The sequence below is a fragment of the Microcaecilia unicolor genome, chromosome 12 (assembly GCF_901765095.1).
Source record: "Microcaecilia unicolor chromosome 12, aMicUni1.1, whole genome shotgun sequence".
In the NCBI taxonomy this organism is placed as follows: Eukaryota; Metazoa; Chordata; class Amphibia; order Gymnophiona; family Siphonopidae; genus Microcaecilia; species Microcaecilia unicolor.
The window spans coordinates 71,104,025-71,128,142 of record NC_044042.1 but is presented as its reverse complement, the minus strand read 5'-3'; the positions used below and the strand labels follow the sequence as shown (position 1 = coordinate 71,128,142).

The 24,118-nt window shown below is 46.2% G+C and overlaps 1 protein-coding gene across 1 annotated transcript in view; it reads right to left on the bottom strand.

The window, feature by feature from the left end:
- The window catches only part of LOC115481864 (gasdermin-A3-like), a 44,270-nt gene that overhangs the window by 14,847 nt on the left and 5,305 nt on the right, over positions 1–24,118 (bottom strand). The window contains exons 2-6 of the mRNA XM_030221299.1: positions 3,056–3,295; positions 1,502–1,691; positions 857–1,013; positions 485–578; positions 237–278 (exon numbers count right to left, since the gene is read on the bottom strand). Of these exons, the coding sequence (XP_030077159.1) occupies positions 237–278; positions 485–578; positions 857–1,013; positions 1,502–1,691; positions 3,056–3,284 (712 nt within the window). The 5' untranslated portion in view covers positions 3,285–3,295. The remainder of the gene's footprint in view (positions 1–236; positions 279–484; positions 579–856; positions 1,014–1,501; positions 1,692–3,055; positions 3,296–24,118) is intronic.

Here is a 24,118-nt window from a genome sequence, read left to right as displayed (position 1 = left end):
TCAAATGAACCTGTAGAAGTCCTGAACGCATGGAGGAATGAGAAAGGTGCCTTACAGCCTCACAGACATTCACAAGAACCCATTAAGGTACTTGCAATACAGAACAGACAAAAATTGTTCTGTTTTTAACCTGAAAAGTGGAAAGTTGCTCTAGCCCACAGAACTGCATACTGTGTTAGGAAAAGCAAAGAAAGAAAGAAAGAAAAAAATGAGTGAAATTCACACATTGCACTTACTGTCGAATGTTTTTTCATTTGTGCTTGGTGAACAGGAAACAGCTGGAAAGGTACAAAGAAAAAGGTGTGAGCACAGAAAGGCCAAGGACTTTAGCATAACACAGGCCCTTCCTTTTCCTGTTCCATAAATGTCTACTTCATGCAAGTGCTGTATGTGACGGACCCTCCCCCACCCCTAGTCACAGTGGTCTCCAGGAGCAAGACAGCTCCTACTACTCTCAGCTGACATTGCCTGGCCATCCTCTTACCCCATTTCCCATTCCGAATCTTCAGAAGCTGCGCTCTGAACCCCAAGACGCTGCCTTTAGGGATATGTATGATGCTCTTCTTGTGTCCTTTGCCCTGAAATACACATACATCTATACTGTAAAACAGAAGATTTGGAATCCTAGAACACCATAAGAAAAGCAATCAACCCTCTTTCAAACAATGTGGTATAACATTTACAACTCAGACTCCATTACTGGCAACTGCAATGGAGCAGCCCCAGGTCCAGATGGCTTTGTGCAGTGATCAGGTGTTAGAGGCTTCTTATTGGCCATATAAATATACCCTGTATGCCTGAGAACAACAAGAAACCAGGGAGGCATGTTCTTGGGGTTTGTTGATGATAGACGAACCTTTATTCCCACTTTAAAGAAGTTCAAGCTGCTCTCAATGCTGCCAGAAGTGTGAATGTCGGTATCCTGCTCTATTTCCATTATCTCTGTTATCACGTATATATCCTTATCTTTGTACTGCCACTCTTCCATCGGTGTCCGACTCATATCAATTCTTCTAATAGATGAGAAATTAAAAGAAAAACATAAACCAGTAAAGACTTGCTGAGATAGAGGCTGGTGACTGGAGACTAGTGAAGAGATTGTTTTGGGATGGGCACAGGGATATGGAGCCTACCGCCTCTAGGACTGGAGGGTATAGAAGAATGGGCACAAGACCTTTCACCTCTACAACTGCAGAGACCATGGGATGGGCACAGGGATACAAAGCTTGGTTTTAAGTCATAAGCACAGGTTGTGATTTCCTAGTGTGTATATGCTGGTGATTTTTAGACAGTTCCCTGGGGTTTAGGGGTTTGGACCTTTTTTAACTGTCCCCCATTTTTCATTTTCATCTTTTCATTCTCCGTAAAATGTATGCTTACAGTTTATGTCCTCTGTTTAGTGGGATAGTATTGTACAGCTTGAGTGGACCGCTAAGACCATCTCTGTGATCTCTGATCCTCTTCCAGGGCAGGGCTGGGATTTAACACCTCTCAGTCTCACCTTTTGTCCTTCAATGATTCCAGGGCAGGCTGAGTTACATATTTCTTATTCACAAGGATGGATCTGCTGTGTGAAATCTCAGCACCAGCTTTGATCGCCATATCTATGGGCATGTCTGGAACATCCACACTTGCAGCCAACATCCCACCAACTTCCTCCGTGACTTTGTATGATTTGGACTGCAGGATTTCTGCACAGGAGAGGGATCCAGATTAGAGTTATGAACACAGGATGGAAAGTGTAGCATGACCTTGCTGGAATTCCAAGGAACCTATATAGATGGCAGGAAACATTTTAGAGCTCCCACCACCACCACCACAATTTACCAAGTTCATTAATAGATTTATAAGTGGACCCAATAGGAAATTTTCATGGTTAAACCTCAAACCACAGAAGATGGCAGATAAAGAGCAGATGGCCTATCCAGTCTGCCCATCCATACCATCTACTATCCCTTAGAAATCCTCTGTGCTTGTCCAACGATTTCTTGAGTTCAGATAAAGTGCTCATCTCCTGCTAGAAGGCTGTTCCACATCTCCACCTCCCTTCCCATGGAAAAGTATTTCTTCAGGTTACTTTTGAGTCAACTACATTTCACCTTCATCCTATGCCCTCTCATTCCAAAATTTCCTTTCATTTTAAAGAGACTCACCTCCTCTGCATTTATTCCACGGAAATATTTAAATGTCTATGATATCAATCTTCTCCTGCCTTTCTTTCAAAGTATACATATTTGAGATCTTTAAGTCTGTCCACACATGTACCATAAACACCACTGACCGTTTTTAGTAACCAGCTTCTGTGTCAACTCCAGTAGCGTAGCCAGACAGCCAATGTAGGGCGGGCTCGAGATCGAAGTGGATGAGCCAAAAATGTCATGTCTGCTGCCCCCTTCCAACTAAAGCAAAACTCAAATTTAACTTCTGCCTCCCCCCCCCCCCCCCCCATTAAATGAAATTCATGTGCTGGTGGGGATTCCCAACACCCGCCACCTAAAAAGACCTTCCCACCAAACTAGCATACTTCTTGGACGGCCACTGACACAGTCCTTGAACCGCTGCTACCAGATGCCGGCCTCCATGTATGCTCAATTTTGTGCATGTCTGAAAATTGAGCATCTGCATGGTGGAGGACTTGCGGCTGGCAGCAGCGGCTCAGGGGCAGTGTCAGTGCTCAAGAAGTAAGGTGGTTTGGCGAGAAGGAGATATTCAGCTGGTGGGGCTTGGGGATCTTCACCAGCCACACTGAGGGAGATTAAATTCTGGGTGGGCCTGAGCCCAAATTTGGTGGGCCCCAGCCCATCCAGGCCCACCTGTTGCTATGCTGCTGATCCCTCTCAGCCTCACACCCCACAAACAGACAAAATCTACCAGAAGAAGGTCCTCATTTCTTAGTACCAGCTGGGAAAATAAGTAAATATTAGTGTGTCTACCCCGCAGTCATCAGTTGAATGATCAGTTTTAATCGTATCCTCCCACCCCAAGCTCAGTTAGGGCTATGAGAAAGTGAAAGTGAAGTAGGTAGAAGTGTAGACAGGAATAGGTGCCAAATTACCTATCTCATCTCCAGGATCTCCGGCCTCCATCATATCAGTCAGTTTAAAGCCAGTATTCACGTACTTGCTTTTTTTCCTGAGAGGATACAAAACCAAATTCTCCTTCACCATCAGGCAGAGGTGTTTGTACCTTTCAGAATCAATTAGGTTGGAAACAGGAATCAGGTCTCCATCTGGATCCAATTCGCTGATTATCGATTTGGCCGCTCTAGTAAATGTGGAGTCCATTTTCTCAGTACCTTGGGATGAAATGAGGAAAATGAGAGATTGACGTCAAGGGGAGAAAGGAGGTAGTGGTAGTGAAAGAGAATTCCAAATTTTATAGCACAAAAGGTAGTGATATTTATTAGCATCCACAGTGCATCTTAACCATTTCCTTCACGAATCATGCTGGAGGAATAGCCTAACAGTTAGAACTTCCTCCCAGTCCCCCTCTACCTGCACACATCTCTTGACCTTAAGACCCATCTGTTGAAAAATGCAAACTATTAGTGCCTTTATGCATATGTTTCTAACGAGCCTCCAGGGAGAGTCCTCAAGATAGTTGTAGCACCCCTTCTGCTCTCCCCCCCCCCCCCCCCCCCCCCCCCCCCCCCCCCACTGCCCAGTCCTATCTAATATTGTAGTTCAACCCTATACCTTTGTAGGTCATGGTCTGTCCCTCTTTACTTGATTTTCTGTCTTTTGCCTTTTGTTTAGATTGTAAGCCGCCCTGAAGGTCTCCCATAGGGCGGGATAGCAAAACTGTAATAAACTTGGAAACAGTGGACTAAGAGCTAGGGAAGCCAGGTTCAAATCCCACTGGGCAAGTCATTTAATTCTCCAGTGCCTCAATACAAACTTAGATTGTAAGCCCTTTGGGAACAGAGAAAAATACCTACTGTACCTGAATTGAAAACAGTGTGAACTAATTCCAAAAATCAGTTCCCTTCCCTTCATTGCCAATGGGAATAAATGCTCCATCTCTACACAACAAAAAAAGGAAAACCTGAGACAGCCCAGTGACTGGATCAGGACCCCTGTTGCAGTGGCATATTTATTCAAGGTGCATGTGTAAGTCCTGCACTCCCCCCCCCCCAGGCCATGCTTTAAAATAATCTCTGCTCTAGTCTTTGCCTGGGCAGCGGCACTCATATGGTAACATAGTAAATGACGGCAGATAAAGACCTGTACGGTCCATCCAGTCTGCCCAACAAGATAAACTCATTTTACATGGCCTGCACTAGGACTTTCTCTGTGAACTGTCCTGCCCCTTCTGATGCAATTTCCTGTTTTGTGAAGGGCAGTGGCATAGCTACGTGGGGCCACGGGGGCCTGGTCCCCCGTAGATTTGGCCCTGGACACCCCTGCCGACAACCCTCTCGACCCACCCTCCCGCCGCCAACCCACCATTGCCGTCGCCTACTTTTGCTGGCGGGGGACCCCAGCCCTCACCAGCCGAGGTCCTCTTCTTCTGGTGCAAGGCTTTGTTCTGTTTCTGAGTCTGACGTCAGACTCAGAAACAGAACGAAGCCTTGTGCCGGACAAAGAGGACCTCGGCTGGCGGGGGTTGGGGTCCCCCACCAGCAAAGGTAGGCGGCAGCAGGGGAGGGTTGGCAGCGGGGGGGTCGTCAGTGGGGGGGGGTCAAAGTTGGTGGTGGCAGCGGCAGCGGGGAGGGTTGGCAATGGTGGGGGGGTCAACAATGGCGGGGGGGGGGGGGGTCGGCGGCATTGGGGGGAGCTAAAATGTGCCCCCTCACCTCAGGCTCTGGACCCCCCTCCCGCCGAAGTCTGGCTACACCCCTGGTGAAGGGTGGGACGGTTCACAGAGAAAGTCCTGGTGCAGGCCATAAACAGCCTATGAGTGCAGCGAAGACTGGAGCAGAGATGATTTTTAGATACAGAGGGCATGGGAGATACACCCCTTCTTAAAAATTCCTGGCTATGCCACTGTCCTGTTGAATTGCTGTTGTCGACATTCTTCTCCTGGATGGGCTGGGTATGCTGCAGAAGCACTGGTCACAACCCTGAACAAATGGTGTGGGAAGTCATTCCTCAACAGTGACACCTAGTAGCTGAATTCAGGGTCTATGAATACTAGATTCTGGAGGGTGATCTGATGGCATGACCTCTGGTTGAAGGACTGTGGTTTCGACCAGCGGCGTCTCTAGACAGAAATATTTGGGGTGGCAAACTAGGTATGTAGGGGAGCAACTCAAAGTGACCGCAAATCATAACTCCCTTTCCCCCTACTTTTAAATTAGCAATAAAACACCACAGTCTTCTATGCATAAAAGAAACCCTCCCTCCTCCAGCTGGATTCAACTACCTAGTAAAACTGCCATTATAATTCATAACAATATTCAATAAAGTCATCTATGTGGCCATGGAGTTTGTATCCTCTACAGGATTGGTAAGAATTTCAATATAAATCCTGAAGCTCCAGTTCTGTATCACAAACTCCATATTCCCCAACAATGGAGCTATTCCCCCCGCCCTACAACTTACCACACAAAAAATATTCAAATTGTGATTATCACCTCAGAAAAAGTAAACTTCCACTGCCAGACACTTTGTTTAAAGCAGACAGGTTTTTCTTTTGTGGTGACTCTACTGCATGGAGTCCAAGAGGCCTGAGTATTTTACACTTTCAAACAGGCCAGACATTTTGCAAAATAATACAAAACCTTACAAAAACAGTCAAAACCTATATACAAAACTTAGCAAACCATATTAGCCCTAGCCCACCTGTGAAGACAGTGCTATATATATTACACTGGGACCTAGAGCACCAGTATACCTGCTACTTGGAAACTGGAACAAGCTGAACTGTTACAGATTCCTACAGACACAGAATCCGTCATCTTAGTCACAAATGCAGGACATGAATCTTACATGATGCACAACAGGGGACTACAAAAAATGCAGACAAACTGAAATGGAGACAAAGACTGAAACCAGAGATACCAGACTCTGCATTTCGTGCAACACCACAGAAATAGAAAGAAATGCATGGCCTCCTGTACAGTGCAAAATAAAGCTGACAGATGTAAATTCTTAACACTGATATAATTCAATCACTAAACCGAAAATAAAATCAATTTTCTTACCTTTGTTGTTTGGTGATTTTATTATTCTAATCATCTTGTTCATGGGCGTAGTTTAACTGTTTCATTTGGGGGGGGGGGCAAAGGATGGGGCGGGGCATATTAGCATATTCATTTGCATATATATATATATATCCTACTATATAAATGAAGAGTGACCGACGTGACGCGCATGCGCAGAACAGCGCAGCACATCACAGGTCTCTTTGTACGTGCCATTGAAATCAGCCAGGAGCCGTTGCTTGCCAAACACGGGCCGCCCGCCTGCTTCCAGAGGTGGAGGAGGAGCCCGTAGTACCAGGGGGAGAGCACAGACCCTACGGCCGCCCTTCCCTCTCTGAATACAAGGCTGCCCCATCAGCCCTCTGATGGACATCACCAAATGCAAGACTACCCCAGCCAACCACCGTACGCTTCACAGCAGAGGAAGAGGGGTTAAATAGAGGAGGTGCGGAGCCGACTCTGAAAGGTGGCAGCCATTGGAAAATGCCGCCCGGGTGGAGAGGGTGCTCCTTCAGCTGTCTGCGTTTGCTCCTGTCAGCCCTCCGATTTTTGCCTTTAGCTCTGCAGCTATGAAGGCATGCTGTTCCTTTCAGCTACTCGAAGCCTTTCTAGCGTCCTGCCTCTTCTGACAGAACTTCCTGTTTCCGGCCAGGATGCTACACCGGTTTTGGGCGACTGAAAGGAGAAGCATGCCTGCAGCACTAAAGATGAAGTCGGAGGGTTGAGAGGAGCAGGTATAAGAAGAGAGAGAACGTGGACTGGGGGGGGGGGAGTGAGGGTTCAGGAGTGAACAGAGAGAGAGAGAAAGGGGACCACGGGGAGGGGTAGGGGTAGGGATTCAGGAGAGCAGGAAAAATTGTTGGTAGAAGGAGGACAGAGAGAGAGAGAGATGTTTGAGAGGGACAGATGCTGGAAATAGGGGATGAAAACAACAAGGGAGACTGTGGTCATGGAGTGGAAGGGAGAAATGGTGATCATGGAGGGCAGGGGAGAGCTGATGGCTATGGAGGGGAAGTAAAGAGAAAAGAGGAGAAAACAGGAGGAGACTGTGATCGGGAAGGGGAGAAATGGTGCCCATGGAGGGGAAGGGACCTGGAGAGAACAGAACCAGGAGGAGATGGTCATACACACTCACACTCTCTTTCTCTCTCTCTCTGAACTCACTCTCACACTCTCTCTTTCAGACAGGTGCACACACCAGTGGCGTAGCCACAGGTGGGCCTGGGTGGGCCGTGGCCCACCCACTTAGGGCTCAGGGCCATCCAACAGTAGCACATGATAATGAAAATGCTGCTCTCCACAATACTGGCACCTTTGCATGCTCAGTTTTCAGCAATTGCCTGCTGCAGACTACCAAGGTGGAGACTGGAGAGAAGCATTTTCCCACCAGCTGAGATATTTTTTTGATGTGGGGGTAGGGGAGAGAACATTTGGTGCCCACCCATTTCTTGCCTAGGCCCACCCAAAATCTGCTGTCTGGCTACGCCCCTGGCACACACACACACAGTGGCTTAGCTAGGGTAGTTGACACCCGGGGCCGGTCATTTTTTTACCCCCCCCCCCCCCCAAATCCAGTACTAGGCATACCGAGAATACAAAACACTCAGGACCTATAGAGCAATTCTACCATACCATAAGCAGTAATTTGTACGAGTCACACAAGGAAAAGGAAAGCATCTTAAACACTACAGTGAGCACTAGAACATCAATTACTACTACTACTATTATTTAGCATTTCTATAGCGCTACAAGGCGTATGCAGCGCTGAACATCAATTCTCCTATTGTAAAACGAAAACAGACAGAATAGTACAGATCGTCGATCCTGCACAGTCAATGCCAACCGAAAGTCATGTCTTTTTCACAAACACGGATACACCCTAATCCACTATAGAATAAATAATCATAAACTTTCTATTTAGACAAAAATTAAACTGAACCCCCGATGCCAGACTCTGCATACAATGCAACACCACAGAAACAGAAAATGTCCCCTAGTACTGTGCAAAATATAAAGACAGCAGATGTAAATTTGAAAAAACTAACAAATACCAATCACCACTTTACAAATTAACAAATAGAAATAAAACAAATACAGAAAATAAAATAATACTATTTTAATGGACTAATACATTTAGCTTCCAGAGGCCAAAATCTCCTTCCTCAGGTCAATACAGTATAGTGCTGTTACAGTATCCTATCCTGACCTGAGGAAGGGGGTTTTGTTCTCTGAAAGTTAAGTCAAAATGTATTAAAATTAGTCCAATAAAAAGATTACCTTATTTACATGTTCTATTTATAAACATTTATTAACAATACTATATCCTAAAGCAAAAAAATAAAAATATATATTTTATTTACAGTTTGTTGTCTCTGGTTTCTGCTTTCCTCATCTTCTTTTCACTGTCTTCCTTCCATCCAGCATCTGTCTTCGCTCTCTCTCTCTGCCCTCTCTAATGTCCCTTCCATCCACTGTCTGCCCTCTCTCTTCCTTCCATCCACATCTGCCCTCTATTTCCTCCCCTTCCATCCACCATCTGCCCCAGTCTGCCATCTCTCTCTCCCCCTTCCATCAACATCTGCCCTCTCTCTCTTCCTTCCATCCACATCTGCCCTCTATCTCTGCCCCTTCCATCCACCATTTGCCCCAGTCTGCCCTCTTTCTCTCTCCCCCTTCCACCCACCATCTGCCCTTTCTCTCTGCCCCTTCAATCCGTCTGCCCTCTCTCTCCCATCCATCCAGGGTCTGCCCTCCCTCTCCCATCCATCCAAGGTCTGCCCTCCCTCACATTCCCCCTTCCATCCAGAGTCTGTCCCCCCTCTCTCTGCCCCCTCTTTTCAGCCCCCAGTTCCAGCCCCCTTATTCCACCTGCCCCTAGTTCCAGCCCCAGCCCACATCTCCCACCTGCCCCCCTTTTTAGCCCCACTATCCCACCAGTCCCCAGCCCTTTTCTCCCATCAGTCCCGAGCTTTAGCCCCAGCCACTTCTCCCTGTCCCCTTTTCAGCCCCTAGTTTCAACCCCAGCCCTTTTCTCTCACCAGTCCCGAGCTTCAGCCCCAGCCAGTTCTCCCTGTCCCCTTTAAAGCCCTCAGTCCCCACAGTTTCAGCCCCTGCCCCTTTTCAGTCCCCAGTTCCAGTACTAGCCCCCTTATCCCAACTACCCTCCTTTTCAGCCCCCAGTTCCAGCCCCCTTCATCTACCACATGCCTTGCATCCATCCTTTTCAGCCCCAGACCCATTCTCCCACCTGCCCCAGGCATGGACCCATTTTCCCTCCTGCCCCCTTATCAGACCCCAGTTCCAGCTTCAGACCCCTTCTCCCCTCTGAGCACCCCTCTGAGCTCCCCCACCCCTCCCCAATCCCCTTCTCCCCTCCCCAATCCCCTTCTCCTCTCTGAGCAACCCTCTGAAGAGGGTGGGACACAGCGAGGGAAGGCCTGACGCTAGCAAGGCAATCTTCCCTTTCACAGCACACGCAGGGCAGACGCAAGGCGCTGCCTGCGTCACTGCAAGGATTTTTAAAAAAAGGCAGGGTGGTGGCAGAAGACGAGAGCTGTCGGCTCTCGACGGAGCACCCCCCACCCGCTGGCACCCAGGGCGCCCTTGCTACGCCACTGCAAACACACAACACACACTTTCTCTCTCTCTCTCTCTCTCACACACACACACAAAATATTACCTCCTGTACTTTTACAAGACAAACAGAAGCAGGGAGAAATTTATCTCCTCCTTCCTTGACTCTCTCTCTCTCTCTTTCAGACACACGCGCACACACACACACACACACTTTCTCTGTCTCTCTCTCTCACACTCTCTCTCTCTCACACACACACACACACACTTTCACTTTCACTGTCTCTCTCTCTCACACACTCTCTCTCTCTGAACTCACTCTCACACTCTCTCAGACAGGTGCGCACACACACACTTTCTCTCTCTCTCTCTCTCTCTCTCTCTCTCTCACACACACACAAAATATTACCTCCTGTACTTTTACAAGACAAACAGAAGCAAACTCTTTCCTGTACTTTTACAAGACAAACTCTCTCTCTCTCTCTTTCAGACAGACGCATACACACACACTTTCTCTGTCTCTCTCTCTCTCTCACACACACACTTTCTCTGTCTCTCTCTCTCAACTCACTCTAACACTCTCTCTCTCTTTCAGACAGGCGCGCACACACTTTCTCTCACACACACTCACACACACACACACAAATATTACCTCCTGTACTTTTACAAGACAAACAGAAGCAGGGAGAAATGTATCTTCTCCTTCCTTGACTCTCTCTTTCAGACAGACAGACACACACACACACACACACACTTTCTCTGTCTCTCACTCACACACACACACATACACACACTCTCTCTCTCTCTCTGAACTCACTCTCGCACTCTTTCAGACAGGCGCACACACACACACTTTCTCTCTCTCTCTCACACATTCACTGTCTCTCTCTCTCTCTCACACACACACACAAAATATTACAACAATAAGGGAATTACATTTCACAAATAAAAAATGTTGCCCGTTTTAATGGACTTAATTGCTTGCATTAACATATAAGAATCGATGTAACTCATCTTGAAGATTAGCAAAAAATCTTGCCCGTTTTAATGGGCTTAACGGCTTATATATATATATATATATATATATACAGTGCACTCCATTTAAGTGCACGTTGGATAAGTGCTTACTATGTTTAACTGCATGCCGTACTTCGGTCCCGTTTTTGGCACAATCAATTTCTATGGGGACAAACTTCGTTTTAGCGCACCACTGATAAGTGCAAGATTCGCTTATATGCATGGTTCAAGACCGCTCCTCTGCAGGAAAGACTCCGCGTAAGCGTGTGCATGGAATATGGACTGCCTCTTTAACTGCCCCAGGCAGATAAGGGGACAGAATGTTGTTGGAGCATGCACCAGGGTTGTCGTCGCTGTCTTTGCGGCGGCGGCGGAACTGTAAGACTTTAACATTGGCTGAACGAATAGAAGTTCTTAAAAAATTAGAAAACAAAGAAAGTCAAGCATCTATTGCTAAAGAATATGGTGTCAATCCCAGTGAAATTTCACGTGTCTTGAAGCAGAAAGACCAGCTTCTGGAAGACTGGCAAAACAATACAAATCCACAACAGAAACAAAAATGTGCAGGAAAAGCTAAGGAGGTAGAAGATGCTCTTCTTCGGTGGTTTTCTCGAGTCAGGAGCAGATAGTTTCCTGTCAGTGGTCCACTCCTTATGGAGAAAGCTAACCAGGTAACAGAAAGTCTTGGACTGACTGAATTCAAAGCCACTGTTGGATGGTTGGAAAGATGGAAGGAGAGGAACAGCATAAAATTCAAGAAACAGCATGGTGAGAAACAAGACGCTGATGACTTTGGTGCTGAAAATTGGGTTGTTTCAGTTCTTCCTACCATCTTGAACGAGTTTGCACCTCGTGACATTTTCAATGCTGACGAAAATGGTCTCTACTGGCAAGTGATTCCTGATGGAACACTTGCATTCAAACATTCCGAAACTACTGGAGGTAAAACATCGAAGGACCTATTGACAATCCTCCTTTGCTGCAATATGGATGGGAGTGAGAACTTGTAACCCCTCGTCATTGGAAAGAGCAAACAGCCCCGTTGCTTCAAGAAAGTTAAGTGACTTCCTGTGTCATACGAGGCTAACGCAAATTCGTGGATGACTGGGGAAATTTGGAAGCAGTGGCTAAAGAAGTTAGACACTAGAATGCGGGCACAAAAGCATCACATTTTGCTGCTTTGTGATAACTGTGCTGCACACAGGGATGATGTCAGGCTGTCTAATGTCAAGGTGGTCTTCCTGCCACCAAACACTACCTCTCTGATCCAACCTCTGGATCAGAGCATAATAGCCAATTTCAAACAACATTATCGGGTTCTTGTGCTACGTCATCTGATGAGCGTTATGGATGATCAGACTGGGAAGGATAAACGTGCTGTTGAACTGGCTCGTAATCTATCACTGTTGGATTCCCTACATATGCAGGAAGAAGCCTGGAATTATGTTACACAAGCAACCATTGTGAACTGCTACAAGCGGGCAAGCTTTGTTAAGGATGTGGAGAGGGACGAAACAGGTGCAGCTGTTGCAAACATGTCAGATGAAGAGGTTATTGATATCTCAGCCGGTTTTACTGAAGAGGAGTTCCATCGCTACGTAGCTGTTGATTACGATCTACAAACACCTGAAGACAGCACTGATGCTGAAATATGCTCCTACATGCAACAATGGCTGATGATGGAACAGATGAAGAAATGAGCAACGAGGCACATGCTGATGAAATTCAACAACCTCCTCCTGTCACTTTTGCAAGAGCGCTGGAGAGTCTCAACACCATGCGGGCCTATCTGGAGGCCACTGGATGTCAGTGCTATGACAGTTTTTACTGTCTGGCAGACGTAGTCTATGGAACTCACAGACCCAAGAGTGTACAGAGGACTAACTGATTACTTCAAGCCAGCCTAATGTCAGTTAACTGAGACTGTATACTGTACGTATAATAATAAACAGTACTGTACATATGTTTATCAGATGTCAAGCTTCTTTGGGTCACAATGGTTAAGTACACGCTCTGGTTAACTGCATGCATTTCTTTGGTCCCAGACCCTTGCACTTAAGCGGATTGCACTGTGTATATATATATATATATATATATATATGCAAATGAATATGCTAATATGGAGGAAGGAAGGAAGGAAGGAAGGAAGAAAGAGCTGGCTTTTTTGGGAATAACCATAAAGAATATGTATCATACATATACATTATGGTTATTCCCAAAAAAGCCAGCTCTTTCTCCCTTCCTTCCTTCCTTCTTTCCTCATTACCCAGCACTCCTTCTTCCTCTCCAGTAGTATTTCCCCACCCCTTTCCCATACCATGCCAGTGTAGACCTTAGAAATACATAAGCTCTATATGTAGATCCTTCAAAAGGTAGTGTGTCATGATTTAGGCTCTAAAACCCTTTCTGATGTTTTGGTGCCACCTCAGTAAGGCCAACACACAATCTCTCCACTGCAAAACACTATACACAAACTTGTGCAAAAACACACTCATAACCTTACTAAACCATAACAGCACTAATTCCAGGGACAGGACGAGCTACAACCTTATGCATGGAAAGGCAGCACTGCAATTACATCGGGCTCTAAAACACCAGTACACTACCTAATGAAAAAAACAAAACAAAAAGGGCTGCAAATACTACACACTAGCAGAATACTGCACCTTGATCACACATGAAAAACACATGGCAACAGATATGACACAAGGAACTAGAAATAAAAAAATATGAAGGCAAAATACTGAACTGGAAAGTTACCTCAAGAAGTTTGACTCGGCATGCAGCAATACTAGAAAAATTGAAACTTACATGCAAAATATCACAGATGCACATTTCCAAAAGCTGCCGTATTCCAATTAATAAATTCTGAATAAAATACTTTTTTCCACCTTTGTTGTCTGATCATTTAGTTTTTCTATTCGCTTTGGACCCAGTGTCTTCTTTCCATTTGATATTTTTTCATGCACCATGTCCACCATCCTCCTGTGTCCTTATGCATCCTGTCTACCATCTGTAGCCTTGTCCCTATCCTTCCTCGAGTTTCAGTATCTGCCACGCCTGTGGGGCAGCACTTTACAGAACCAGAACACTGTACCAGTGATTTCATAGTAAGAATCCTGAAAGGTAACTTTAAAACAATACAGGAACGTAAGAACTTTGAAGTCAGAATTATTAAATATTTTGACACCTACCAGACAGGACTAAACAAAGATCTGGGTTTTCTAGCCCATTATAAACCATAAAGTTATACTGCTCTGTTTGTCACCCTCCTGTCTCCATGCATATCTCACTGTCTCTCACCTATCCACCCCCATCCTGTTAGACTGTCACTGAAATGCTTTGATGTTTCACTTATATATACTGTCATCTACTAACATTTGCTTATTTCCGATCTGACGAAGAAGGGCAACTTTCGAAAGCTAATCAAGAAATGTATTAAGTTATGTCCAATAAAAAAGGTATCATCTTATTTTCTTTTCCATGTTTTATTTTATTTCTATTGATTATCTTTAAAAGTGGACTAACACGTCTACCACACCTCTCTACTCAGTATTTAAGAACATAAGCACTGCCATACTGGGAAAAGACCAAGGGTCCATCAAGCCCAGCATCCTGTCTCCAACAGTGGCCAATCCAGGCTTCAAGAATAAAAAAAATAAATAATTTTTAATAATGTTCAATGGACTTTTGCCTCAGGAATCTGTCCAAACCCCCTTTAAACTCCGTAAGGCCAGCTGCTGTCACTACATTTTCCGGCAACGAGTTCCAGAGTCCAACTACACGCTGAGTAAAGAAAAACTTTCTCCTGTTTGTTTTAAATCTGCCATATTCTAGCTTCATCTTGTGTCCCCTGGTTCTATTGTTGTTTGAAAGTGTAAACAAATGCTTCACATCTGTCTGCTCTACTCTGCTCATTATCTTGTAGACTTCTATCATATCACCCCTCAGCCGCCTTTTCTCCAAGCTGAAGAGCCCTAACCTTCTCAGTCTTTCCTCATAAGGAAGTTGTTCCATCCCTTTTATCATTTTCGTCGCCCTTCTCTGCACCTTCTCCAATTCCTTTATATCTTTTTTGAGATGCAGCGACCAGAATTGGACACAATATTTGAGGTGCGGTCGCACCCTGGAGCGATACAACGGCATTATAACGTCTTTGTGTTTGTTTTCCATCCCTTTCCTAATAATACCCAACATTCTGTGCGCTTTCTTAGCCGCCGCAGCACACTGAGCAGAAATTTTTAACGTCTTATCAATGATGACTCCCAGATATCTTTCTAGGTCTGTGACTCGTAACGCAGAACCTTACATGACATAGCTGTAATTCGGGTTCCTTTTACCCACATGCATCACTTTGCACTTGTCAACATTGAACTTCATCTGCCACTTGCACGCCCAATCCCCCAGTCTCGCGAGGTCCTCCTGTAATCTTTCACACTCCTCCTGCGACTTGACGACCCTGAATAATTTAGTGTCATCTGCAAATTTAATTACCTCACTAGTTACTCCCATCACTAGGTCATTTATAAATATGTTAAAAAGCAGCGGTCCCAACACAGACCCCTGTGGGACCCCACTAACTACCCTTATCCATTCAGAATACTGACCAATCCTACTCAAGCCGCAATGAGCCTGCCATGAGTGGGAAAGCACGAGGTAGAAATGTAATAAAAAAATACTCTCTGCTTCCTATCTGCCCTCAAAGTATTCTGATCTAGCCCTTAAATTCAGCAGTTTCCCTCCATCCATATCCAGCATTTCTCCTCATTCCCCTCCCATACATCTGTGTGCATCTCCTTCCTTTGTCTTTCCTTCCCTCCATCCTTGTCCAACATTTCTCCTCTCTTAACTGCCCTCCCCTCCATCCATGTCCAGCAACTCTCCATTCTCCCCTGCCCTCTCCTCCATCCACACATATCCAGCAAATTTCCTCTCCCCTCCCCCTCCATTCATCCATCTATGTCCAGCAATTCTCCTCTCTCCCCTGCCCTCTCCTCCATCCACCCATATCCAGCAAAATTCTTCTCTCCCCTGCCTCCATTCATCCATCCATGTCCAGCAATTCTCCTCTCCCCTGCCCTCCCCTCCATCCATCCATGTCCAGCAACCCTCCATTCTCCCCTGCCCTCTCCTCCATCCATCCATAACCAGCAAATTTCCTCTATCCCCTGCCCCCTCCATCTATCCATGTCCAGCAATTCTCCTCTATCCCTTGCCCCCTCCACCCATCCATGTCCAGCAATTCTCCTCTCTCCCATGCCCTCCATCCATCCATGTCCAGCAACTCTCCATTCTCCCATGCCCTCTCCTCCATCCACCTATATCCAGCAAAATTCTTCTCCCCTGCCCTCCCCTCCATCCATCTATGTCCAGCAATTCTCCTCTCTCCCCCTGCCCTCCCCTCCTTTCCATGTCCAGCGATCTCTTCTCTTCCCCTGCTGCCCCCTCCATGTCCAGCAATCTCTTATCTCCCCCTGCCCTTCCCTCCTCTCCATGTCCAGCAATCTCTTCTCTCTCCAGCCCTCCCCTCCCATCCATGTCCAGCGATTTTCCCTGCCCTCCCTCAGCTCCCTGACAGCCCTCCTCTCCGTTCCTTCCTGCCCCCCCCCCCAAGCATTTAACCCTTTTATTTTCAATGGCAGTGACAGCAGTGAAGAAGAAAGCACTGCGGGCTTGCCTCCAGCTTCTCCCTTCCCTCACATAGTGTCCTGCCTTCTGTGATGATGTATTTCCTGTTTCCATGAGGGCTGGACACTGTGTGAGGGAAGGGAGAAGCTGGAGGCGAGCCCGTAGTGCTTTTTTCTTCAATGCCGTCACCACTGAAAATAACATAGTAGATGACGGCAGAAAAAGACCTGCACGGTCCATCCAGTCTGCCCAACAAGATAAACTCATATGTGCTACTTTTTGTGTATACCCTACTTTGATTTGTACCTGTCCTCTTCAGGGCACAGACCGTATAAGTCTGCCCAGCACTATCCCCGCCTCCCAACCACCAGTCCCGCCTCCCACCACCAGCTCTGGCACAGACCGTATAAGTCTGCCCAGCACTATCCCCGCCTCCCAACCACCAGCCCAGCCTCCCACCACCGGTTCTGGCACAGACCGTATAAGTCTGCCCAGCACTATCCCCGCCTCCCAGCTACCAGTCCCGCCTCCCACCACCGGCTCTGGCACAGACCGTATAAGTCTGCCCAGCACTATCCCCGCCTCCCAACCACCAGTCCCGCCTCCCACCACCAGCTCTGGCACAGACCGTATAAGTCTGCCCAGCACTATCCCCGCCTCCCAACCACCAGCCCAGCCTCCCACCACCGGTTCTGGCACAGACCGTATAAGTCTGCCCAGCACTATCCCCGCCTCCCAACCACCAGCCCCCCTCCCACCACCGGCTCTGCCACCCGATCTCGACTAACCTCCTGAGGATCCATTCCTTCTGCACAGGATTCCTTTATGTTTATCCCATGCATGTTTGAATTCCGTTACCGTTTTCATTTCCACCACCTCCCGCGGGAGGGCATTCCAAGCATCCACCACTCTCTACGTGAAAAAATACTTCCTGACATTTTTCTTGAGTCTGCCCCCCCCCCCCCCCCCTTCAATCTCATTTCATGTCCTCTCATTCTACCACCTTCCCATCTCCGGAAAAGGTTCGTTTGCGGATTAATACCTTTCAAATATTTGAACATCTGTATCATATCACCCCTGTTTCTCCTTTCCTCCAGAGTATGCATGTTTAGTTCAGCAAGTCTCTCCTCATACGTCATAAAAGGGTTAAACGCGCTGGGGGGGGGGAAGGGAGGAAGGAACAGAGAGGAGGGCTGTCGGTCAGGAAGCGGGGAGCTGAGGGCAGAACGGAGGGATAGCTGCCTGCAGCATTGCATCAGCCCTGCGTTTGGGGGGGACAATGCCCCCTCGCCCCCCAAAACTACACCCATGATCTGGTTCCTAGCCTTTGGTTCTGCTTCCCTCTGTCTGTGCTCTTAACTGTTTCCAGGGCCTCTTGTCTGTTTGCTATTTCTTTTCTCACCTCCTGCCCTACATCTATGTTTCATGTTCAATTTTCTTCTATTTTTTCTGTCGCAAAGCTAGCTAGTTTTCCATATCCCTTCCCTTCTATCTATGTGCAGGATTTCCCCTCTCTTCCCTTCCATTTATGTGCAGCATCCTCCTCCTCCCTGTCCTCCTTGTCCCTTCATATGCAGCATTTCTTCCTCTTTTCTTTCCTCCTTCACTTCCCTTCATGTGCAGCATCTCTCCCCCTTTCCTTTCCTTTCCTTTCCTTTCCTTCTCTTCCCTTCGTATGAGGCATTTCTCCCCTCTTTCCTTCTCTTCCCTTCATGGGCATCAGTTCTCCCATCTTTCCTTCCCTTCATGGGCAGCATTTCTCCCCGATTCCCTTTCCTTCCCTTCTTGTGCAACTTCTCTCCCTCTCTGGTACTGTCTCTCCTCCCCACCCCTATTTTCTCCTGTGGGTCCAATATCTTTCTCTACCACCTTCCTCCTCCCCCCACCCTCCGTCTCTGCTCTCCAGTCTTCATCCTTTCCCGTGAGTTTACAAACTTCTTGTGGTTCCTTGTAGCAAATAGATTAGGCTTTCCACTGGCCGCCCCAAGGTTTTCCCTCTGCCGCACATGCCCTTGCAGCAAAAGAAAGTTGTGACAGAGGAAAGGACCCCAGGGCTGGCCAGAGGAAAGCCTGATCTAACCACTGCTGGGAACTGCACCAAGTTTGTAAACTTGTGGTGGAGGGGAGAGAAACTGGACCCGATGGATAAGGGAGGAGGAGGAAAGCAGGGATGCAATGCCAGAGTAAGCACTTGCCACCCCATTGCATCCCATAGTGATGCCTATGGTTTCAACCAATGGGTTGGAGGAGTGATAAGGTGGAGAAAGGTCCCAAGGTAGTTGTAGATAAAGACTCATGGCATCAGGTATCCCAATCCGGTTCTGGCTAAGCTGGAAGTACAAAGTGCAAGAGGAAACTACTGGGTCTAGATCAGGGGTAGGCAACCACAGTCCTTGAGGGCCATATCCCAGTCAGGTTTTCAAGATATATTTGCATACAATGGACGCAGTAAATGCCAATCAACCTCTTGTATATTCATTGTGGAAATCTTGAAAACCCAACTGGGATGTTGCCCTCAAGGACTGTGATGGCCCACCCTTGGTCTAAGAAAATATAAAAACTAATCCTAATACATTGGTTAGGAACCAAATCCCAAACAATGAGTTCCCCTGCCTTAGCTGATCCTTCACAGGGAGCCCAGTCAGTACTGCAGCATTTTTAGCTTGTCAAATGCCCAAACACAACTGAGAACTGGCAGAAATAAAAGTAAAGAGCAGCTTGGGGTCTTGGGGCCTGTGTGCGGACTCTGAGTGGGGGAATAAGATTAGAAGAAGCTGAGCATACATATAGGCTCCAAGGCCCATTGTTGTATAGTAATTAAGTAAATGTAACTAGTTTTTGTACTTAACTAAAAGTTTTGTGACTTTTGCTTGGAGACGAGGAGTAGCCTAGTGGTTAGGGTGGTGGACTTTGGTCCTGAGGAACTGAGTTCAATTCCCATTTTAGGCACAGGCAGCTCCTTGTGACTCTGGGCAAGTCACTTAACCCTCCATTGCCCCATGTAAGCCACATTGAGCCTGCCATGAGTGGGAAAGCGCAGGGTACAAATGTAACAAAAAAAAAAAGAAGTACAGGAAAAATTTGTTACTTTTACTGAAGTAATAATTGTACTAATTTTTACTACTTTTACCTAGTTACTTCTGATGCTTGCAGTTAAAAGGAAAAAAGTAAAAGTGGAAGAGAGACCTAAATGATGATTCCTCAGTAAACCAAATGAAACAGCAAAACCTGGAATAGGATTTTGCTATTGCAAACCTCATCACACACACAGTGGATCATCTCATCTTAAATGTTGGTGTTCAGGGAACATAGCCTATGACAGAGCTGCCAAGTTACCCATTCCAAGAGGGAGATTATTGGCCAGTCCTGGATTTCTGTCAACCTCATCATGGGGCATTATGGGACCTGCAGCCCTTATTTCAATGGATAGAATCATGGACTACAAATACTACACTGCTTTGGGATGTAAGTTTAAAACCAGGACTGGCCAAAAAGTCTCCCTGCTGGAATGGGTAACTTGGCAGCTCTGCTATGAGAACAGTAGCGTTGCCTGTGTGGGTTACCATATGGCTCCAGAAAAAGGAGGACGAAGAAAGCAATGGAAGTAAAACCCGGCTGGCTCAATCCGTCCTCCTTTTTCTGGAGCCATATGGTATTGCTGAACTGATTAATAGTCTCCAGCCAAGCAGAAGAACAGTGCTGAGTTTGAAGCAGGCATGAAGCTAAAGCTAGTTGCAATTCTTGGTGAATAGTACCACTACTACTTATCATTTCTACAGCGCTACTAGACAGATGCAGCGCTCTACACTAAACATGTAAGAGACAGACAGTCCCTGCTCAACAGAGCTTACAATCTAATCAAGACAGACAAGCAGGAAATTAAGGGATAAGGGAATTTTTTAAGGTGGGAATGATAAAACAGACATGGGTACTGAACAAGTGAATAGGTGTTAGAAATTAAAAGCAGCCTCAAAAAGGTGGGCTTTTAGCCTAGGTTTGAATACAGCCAGAGATGGAGCTTGATATACTGGCTCAGGAAGTCTATTCCAGGCATACCATGCAGCAAGATAAAAGGAGCAGAGTCTGGAGTTAGCGGTGGAGGAGAAGGGCTCAGATAAGAGAGATTTACCTATGAACAAAGTTCCCAGGGAGGAGTGTAGGAAGAGATAAGAGTGGAGAGGTACTGAGGAGCTACAGAGTGAATGCACTTGTAAGTCAAGAAGAGGAGTTTGAACTGTATGAGGAAACAGATAGACGTCTATTCCCACCTAATGCTGGCAACTGCATGATATATATATCCTGTGCGTACAAGACTGCCCCTTGCTAGAATGGTCTTTAGACCCAGATTAGAAATGGTTAAGCACAAAGGTCAAGCAAACAGTAGAACTAAAACAGATTGTGAAACTAGCTAAACCCAATGGAAGCCAATGAAGTGAGTTGAGGAGAGGGCTAATATGAGCGAAGCAACACTGGCAGAATATAAGACGTGCAGCAGAATTTTGAACAGATGGAAAGGGAGAGAGATGGTTTAGTGGAAGAACCGTGAGAAGCAAGTTGCAGCAGTCTAAGCAATAGGTGATAAGCGTGTGGATAATGGTTTTGGTAGTGTGCTCAGAAAGGAAGGGATGAAATTTGGTGATATTATAGAGAAAGAAATAACAGGTTTTAGCAGTCTGTTGGATATGTGCAGAGAACAAGAGAGACGAGTCAAAGATGACCCCAAGGTTACAAACTGATGAGACAGAGAGGATGATAGTGTTATCCACAGAGATAGAGAATGGGGGAAGAGGAGAAGTAGGTTTAGGGGAAAAGATAAGAAACTCAGTCTTGGCCATGTTTAGTTTCAGATGGCGGTGAGACATCCAGGCAGCAATGTCAGACAGGCAAGCTGATACTTTGGCCTTAATTCCTACTGAAATTTCTGGTATGGAGAGGTAGATTTGGAAGTCATCAGCATAAAGGTGATACTAACAACAAGGGGAGGAAATCAGAGCACCAAGAAAAGAAGTATAGATGGGGAAAAGAAGAGGTCTCAAGACAGAGCCCTGAGATACACCAACTGATACTGGGATAGAAGTGGAGGAGCATACACTAAAAATGCGATGAGAGAGTTAAAAAGAAAACCAAGAAAGAACAGAGCCCCCAAATCCAAGTGAGGGCAGTGTATCAAGGAGTAGGTGGTGATCAACAGTGTCAAAAGCAGCAGATAGATCGAGAAGTATAAGAATAGAATAGAGACCTTTGGATCTGACTAGGAACAGGTCATTGGAGATTTAGCAACAGCTGTTTCAGTTAAATGTAGAGGTCAAAAGCCAGATTGAAGTGGATTAAGAATAGTTTGAGATGGATGAAAGTCAAGACAACAGTGGTGAACGTTCAAGTAGTTGGGGCACTAGTTGGAAGGGCAGGTAGGGTCTAATGAAGGTTTTTTGAGGAGTGTTGTAACTATGGCATGTTTAAAGGTATCAGGAACAGTTGCAGTGGAAAGTGAAAGATTGAGGATATGACTGATATAAGGGATGACAGTAGGAGAGATAGTGCTGAGTAGATGAGTGGGAATAGGATCAGAGAAACAGGTAGTCAGTTTGGAGGAGGAAAGAAAATGTGCAGTTTCCTCTTCAGTGATTTTAGAAAAAGAGGCAGGGATTGAAGGAGGGTTGACAAAATGGACTGGGGGAAAGGAGAGGTGGAGGTGACTTGGTTGAGAACTCAAGGTTAATCTTGTGAACCTTATCATGAAAAGTACTCAGCCATAGCCTGGGGAAAAAGTGAAGGGGGAATTGGAGGTGAAGGCACTTTGAGGAGAGAGTTCAGTATTGCAAAGAGATGTCAAGGGTTTGAGCCAAGAGAGTTTGTCAAGTGGATGTAGTAGTCCTGTTTGACAAGTGAAAGAGCAGACTGAAAGGAGGTCAGCAAGAATTTGAAATGTATGAAGTCAGCATGGGCACAGGATTTCAGCCAAAGGTGTTCAGCAAATCGGGCACAGGAATGTAGGTAGCGGATTCTAGAGGTCAGCCAAGGCTGGGGTTTGGTACGCCTTACAGAATGGGGAATGGGAGGAGTGAGAGTATCCAGAGCAGAGGAGAGAATAATTAAACTCTGGAATTCGTTGCCGGAAAACGTGGTGAAGGCGGTTAGCTTGGCAGAGTTTAAAAAGGGGTTAGACAGTTTCCTAAAGGACAAGTCCATAAACCACTGCTAAATGGACGGGAAAAATCCACAATTCCAGAAATAACATGTATAGAATATTTGTACGTTTGGGAAGCTTGCCAGGTGCCCTTGGCCTGGATTGGCCGCTGTCGAGGACAGGATGCTGGGCTCGATGGAGTGTGGCATTACTTATGTACTTATGTAACAGTATTATAAGAACAAACTTGGATAACATAGTGGTTGAGAAGAGGGATGAAACACTGATAGAGACAGTGCAAGAATCAATAGCCTGAAGATTCCTAAATGTACTGGTGGAGATTGGACAGGACTAGGGGGGGTGAGGGTGGTTTTTTTTTTTTTTTTTATTTCTTTATTTATACATTTCACATATACAGTACCAAGAACACCTCTTGTACAACTTAGGAGAACTGTAGGTACATCTTTACACAGGAAATCTCTACCCCCAACGCACTCTCCCACCTCCCCTGTTAGTCCACAACAGAAGCGAGTGACCAAGCCACTATTCTGGGAAAAATTTAAACTATAACAATCCAACACAAAAAGAGACACTGAAGGGAGATGTGGAAGGCAATTATAACTGAGGTGGAGATGCATTCTCCGCACCAGGTGCCAGAGAAGGAGCTCCCCCGCCCCCCCGGGAGTCCAGGAATGCTTTCAGCTGCACAGGTTCAAAAAACACATACTTTACAGCATTCAACTTCACCACACATTTACAGGGATAATTGAGCCAAAAAAGGCCCCCCAACTGAAACACAGTGGGGCGCAGCTTAAGAAAAGCTTGTCGCCTCCTCTGCGTTACCTTGGTCACATCAGGATACATCCGTACTTGTACATTCAAAAATTTTTCTTTCCGAAATGTAAAGAATAACTTCAGAATCCTATCTCTATCTAACTGTGAAACAAATGTCACTATAAGAGTAGCTCGCTCCCGCCGCTCCTCTTCACCCTCCAACTCCCGAATAAAGTCCAAGGTGTCAAACCGCCCAGCAGACTCCTCACTATCAGCCTGCTCGCCCTGAGCCACTCACTTAAAAGGTTGCAAATAATAAATCTGCGAGATAGGCGGGCACGCCGGTTCAGACACCTTTAACACTTCAAAGAGATATTTTTTAAAAGTCAGTATCGGTGCAGTCAGCTGTTGTTTAGGAAAATTTATCACTCGCAGAGTATTTGCCCTCTGCCGATTTTCAAGAGCCTCAATCTTCCTATGCAACCATTTATTTTCATTAATCATGGTTGTTTGTACCGCTTGAACCGACTTAATGGCCAAGTCATGGGCCTCAGATCTTTCTCCCACTGTCTTTAATTGCAGTCCCAATTGGGTAACAGTCTCAGTTGGAAGCTGAGAGGCCTGCGACAGTAATAACATTTTCTTGGACAATGAAGTTTCCAAAGTAAGCAAAGCATCCCAGATAGTTTCCAAGGTAAAATTCGGAGGTTTAGGCAAAAGTGAAGACTTACTCAAAACTTCAGCACTCCTCTCGGACCCCAAAGAGAAACCGGCCCCCTCCTCCAGATGGCGTCCCCCTGGAGCACTGCCGCCCTGCACGCTGATAATCCCCCCTTCCGGGGTATGCTGCGCGC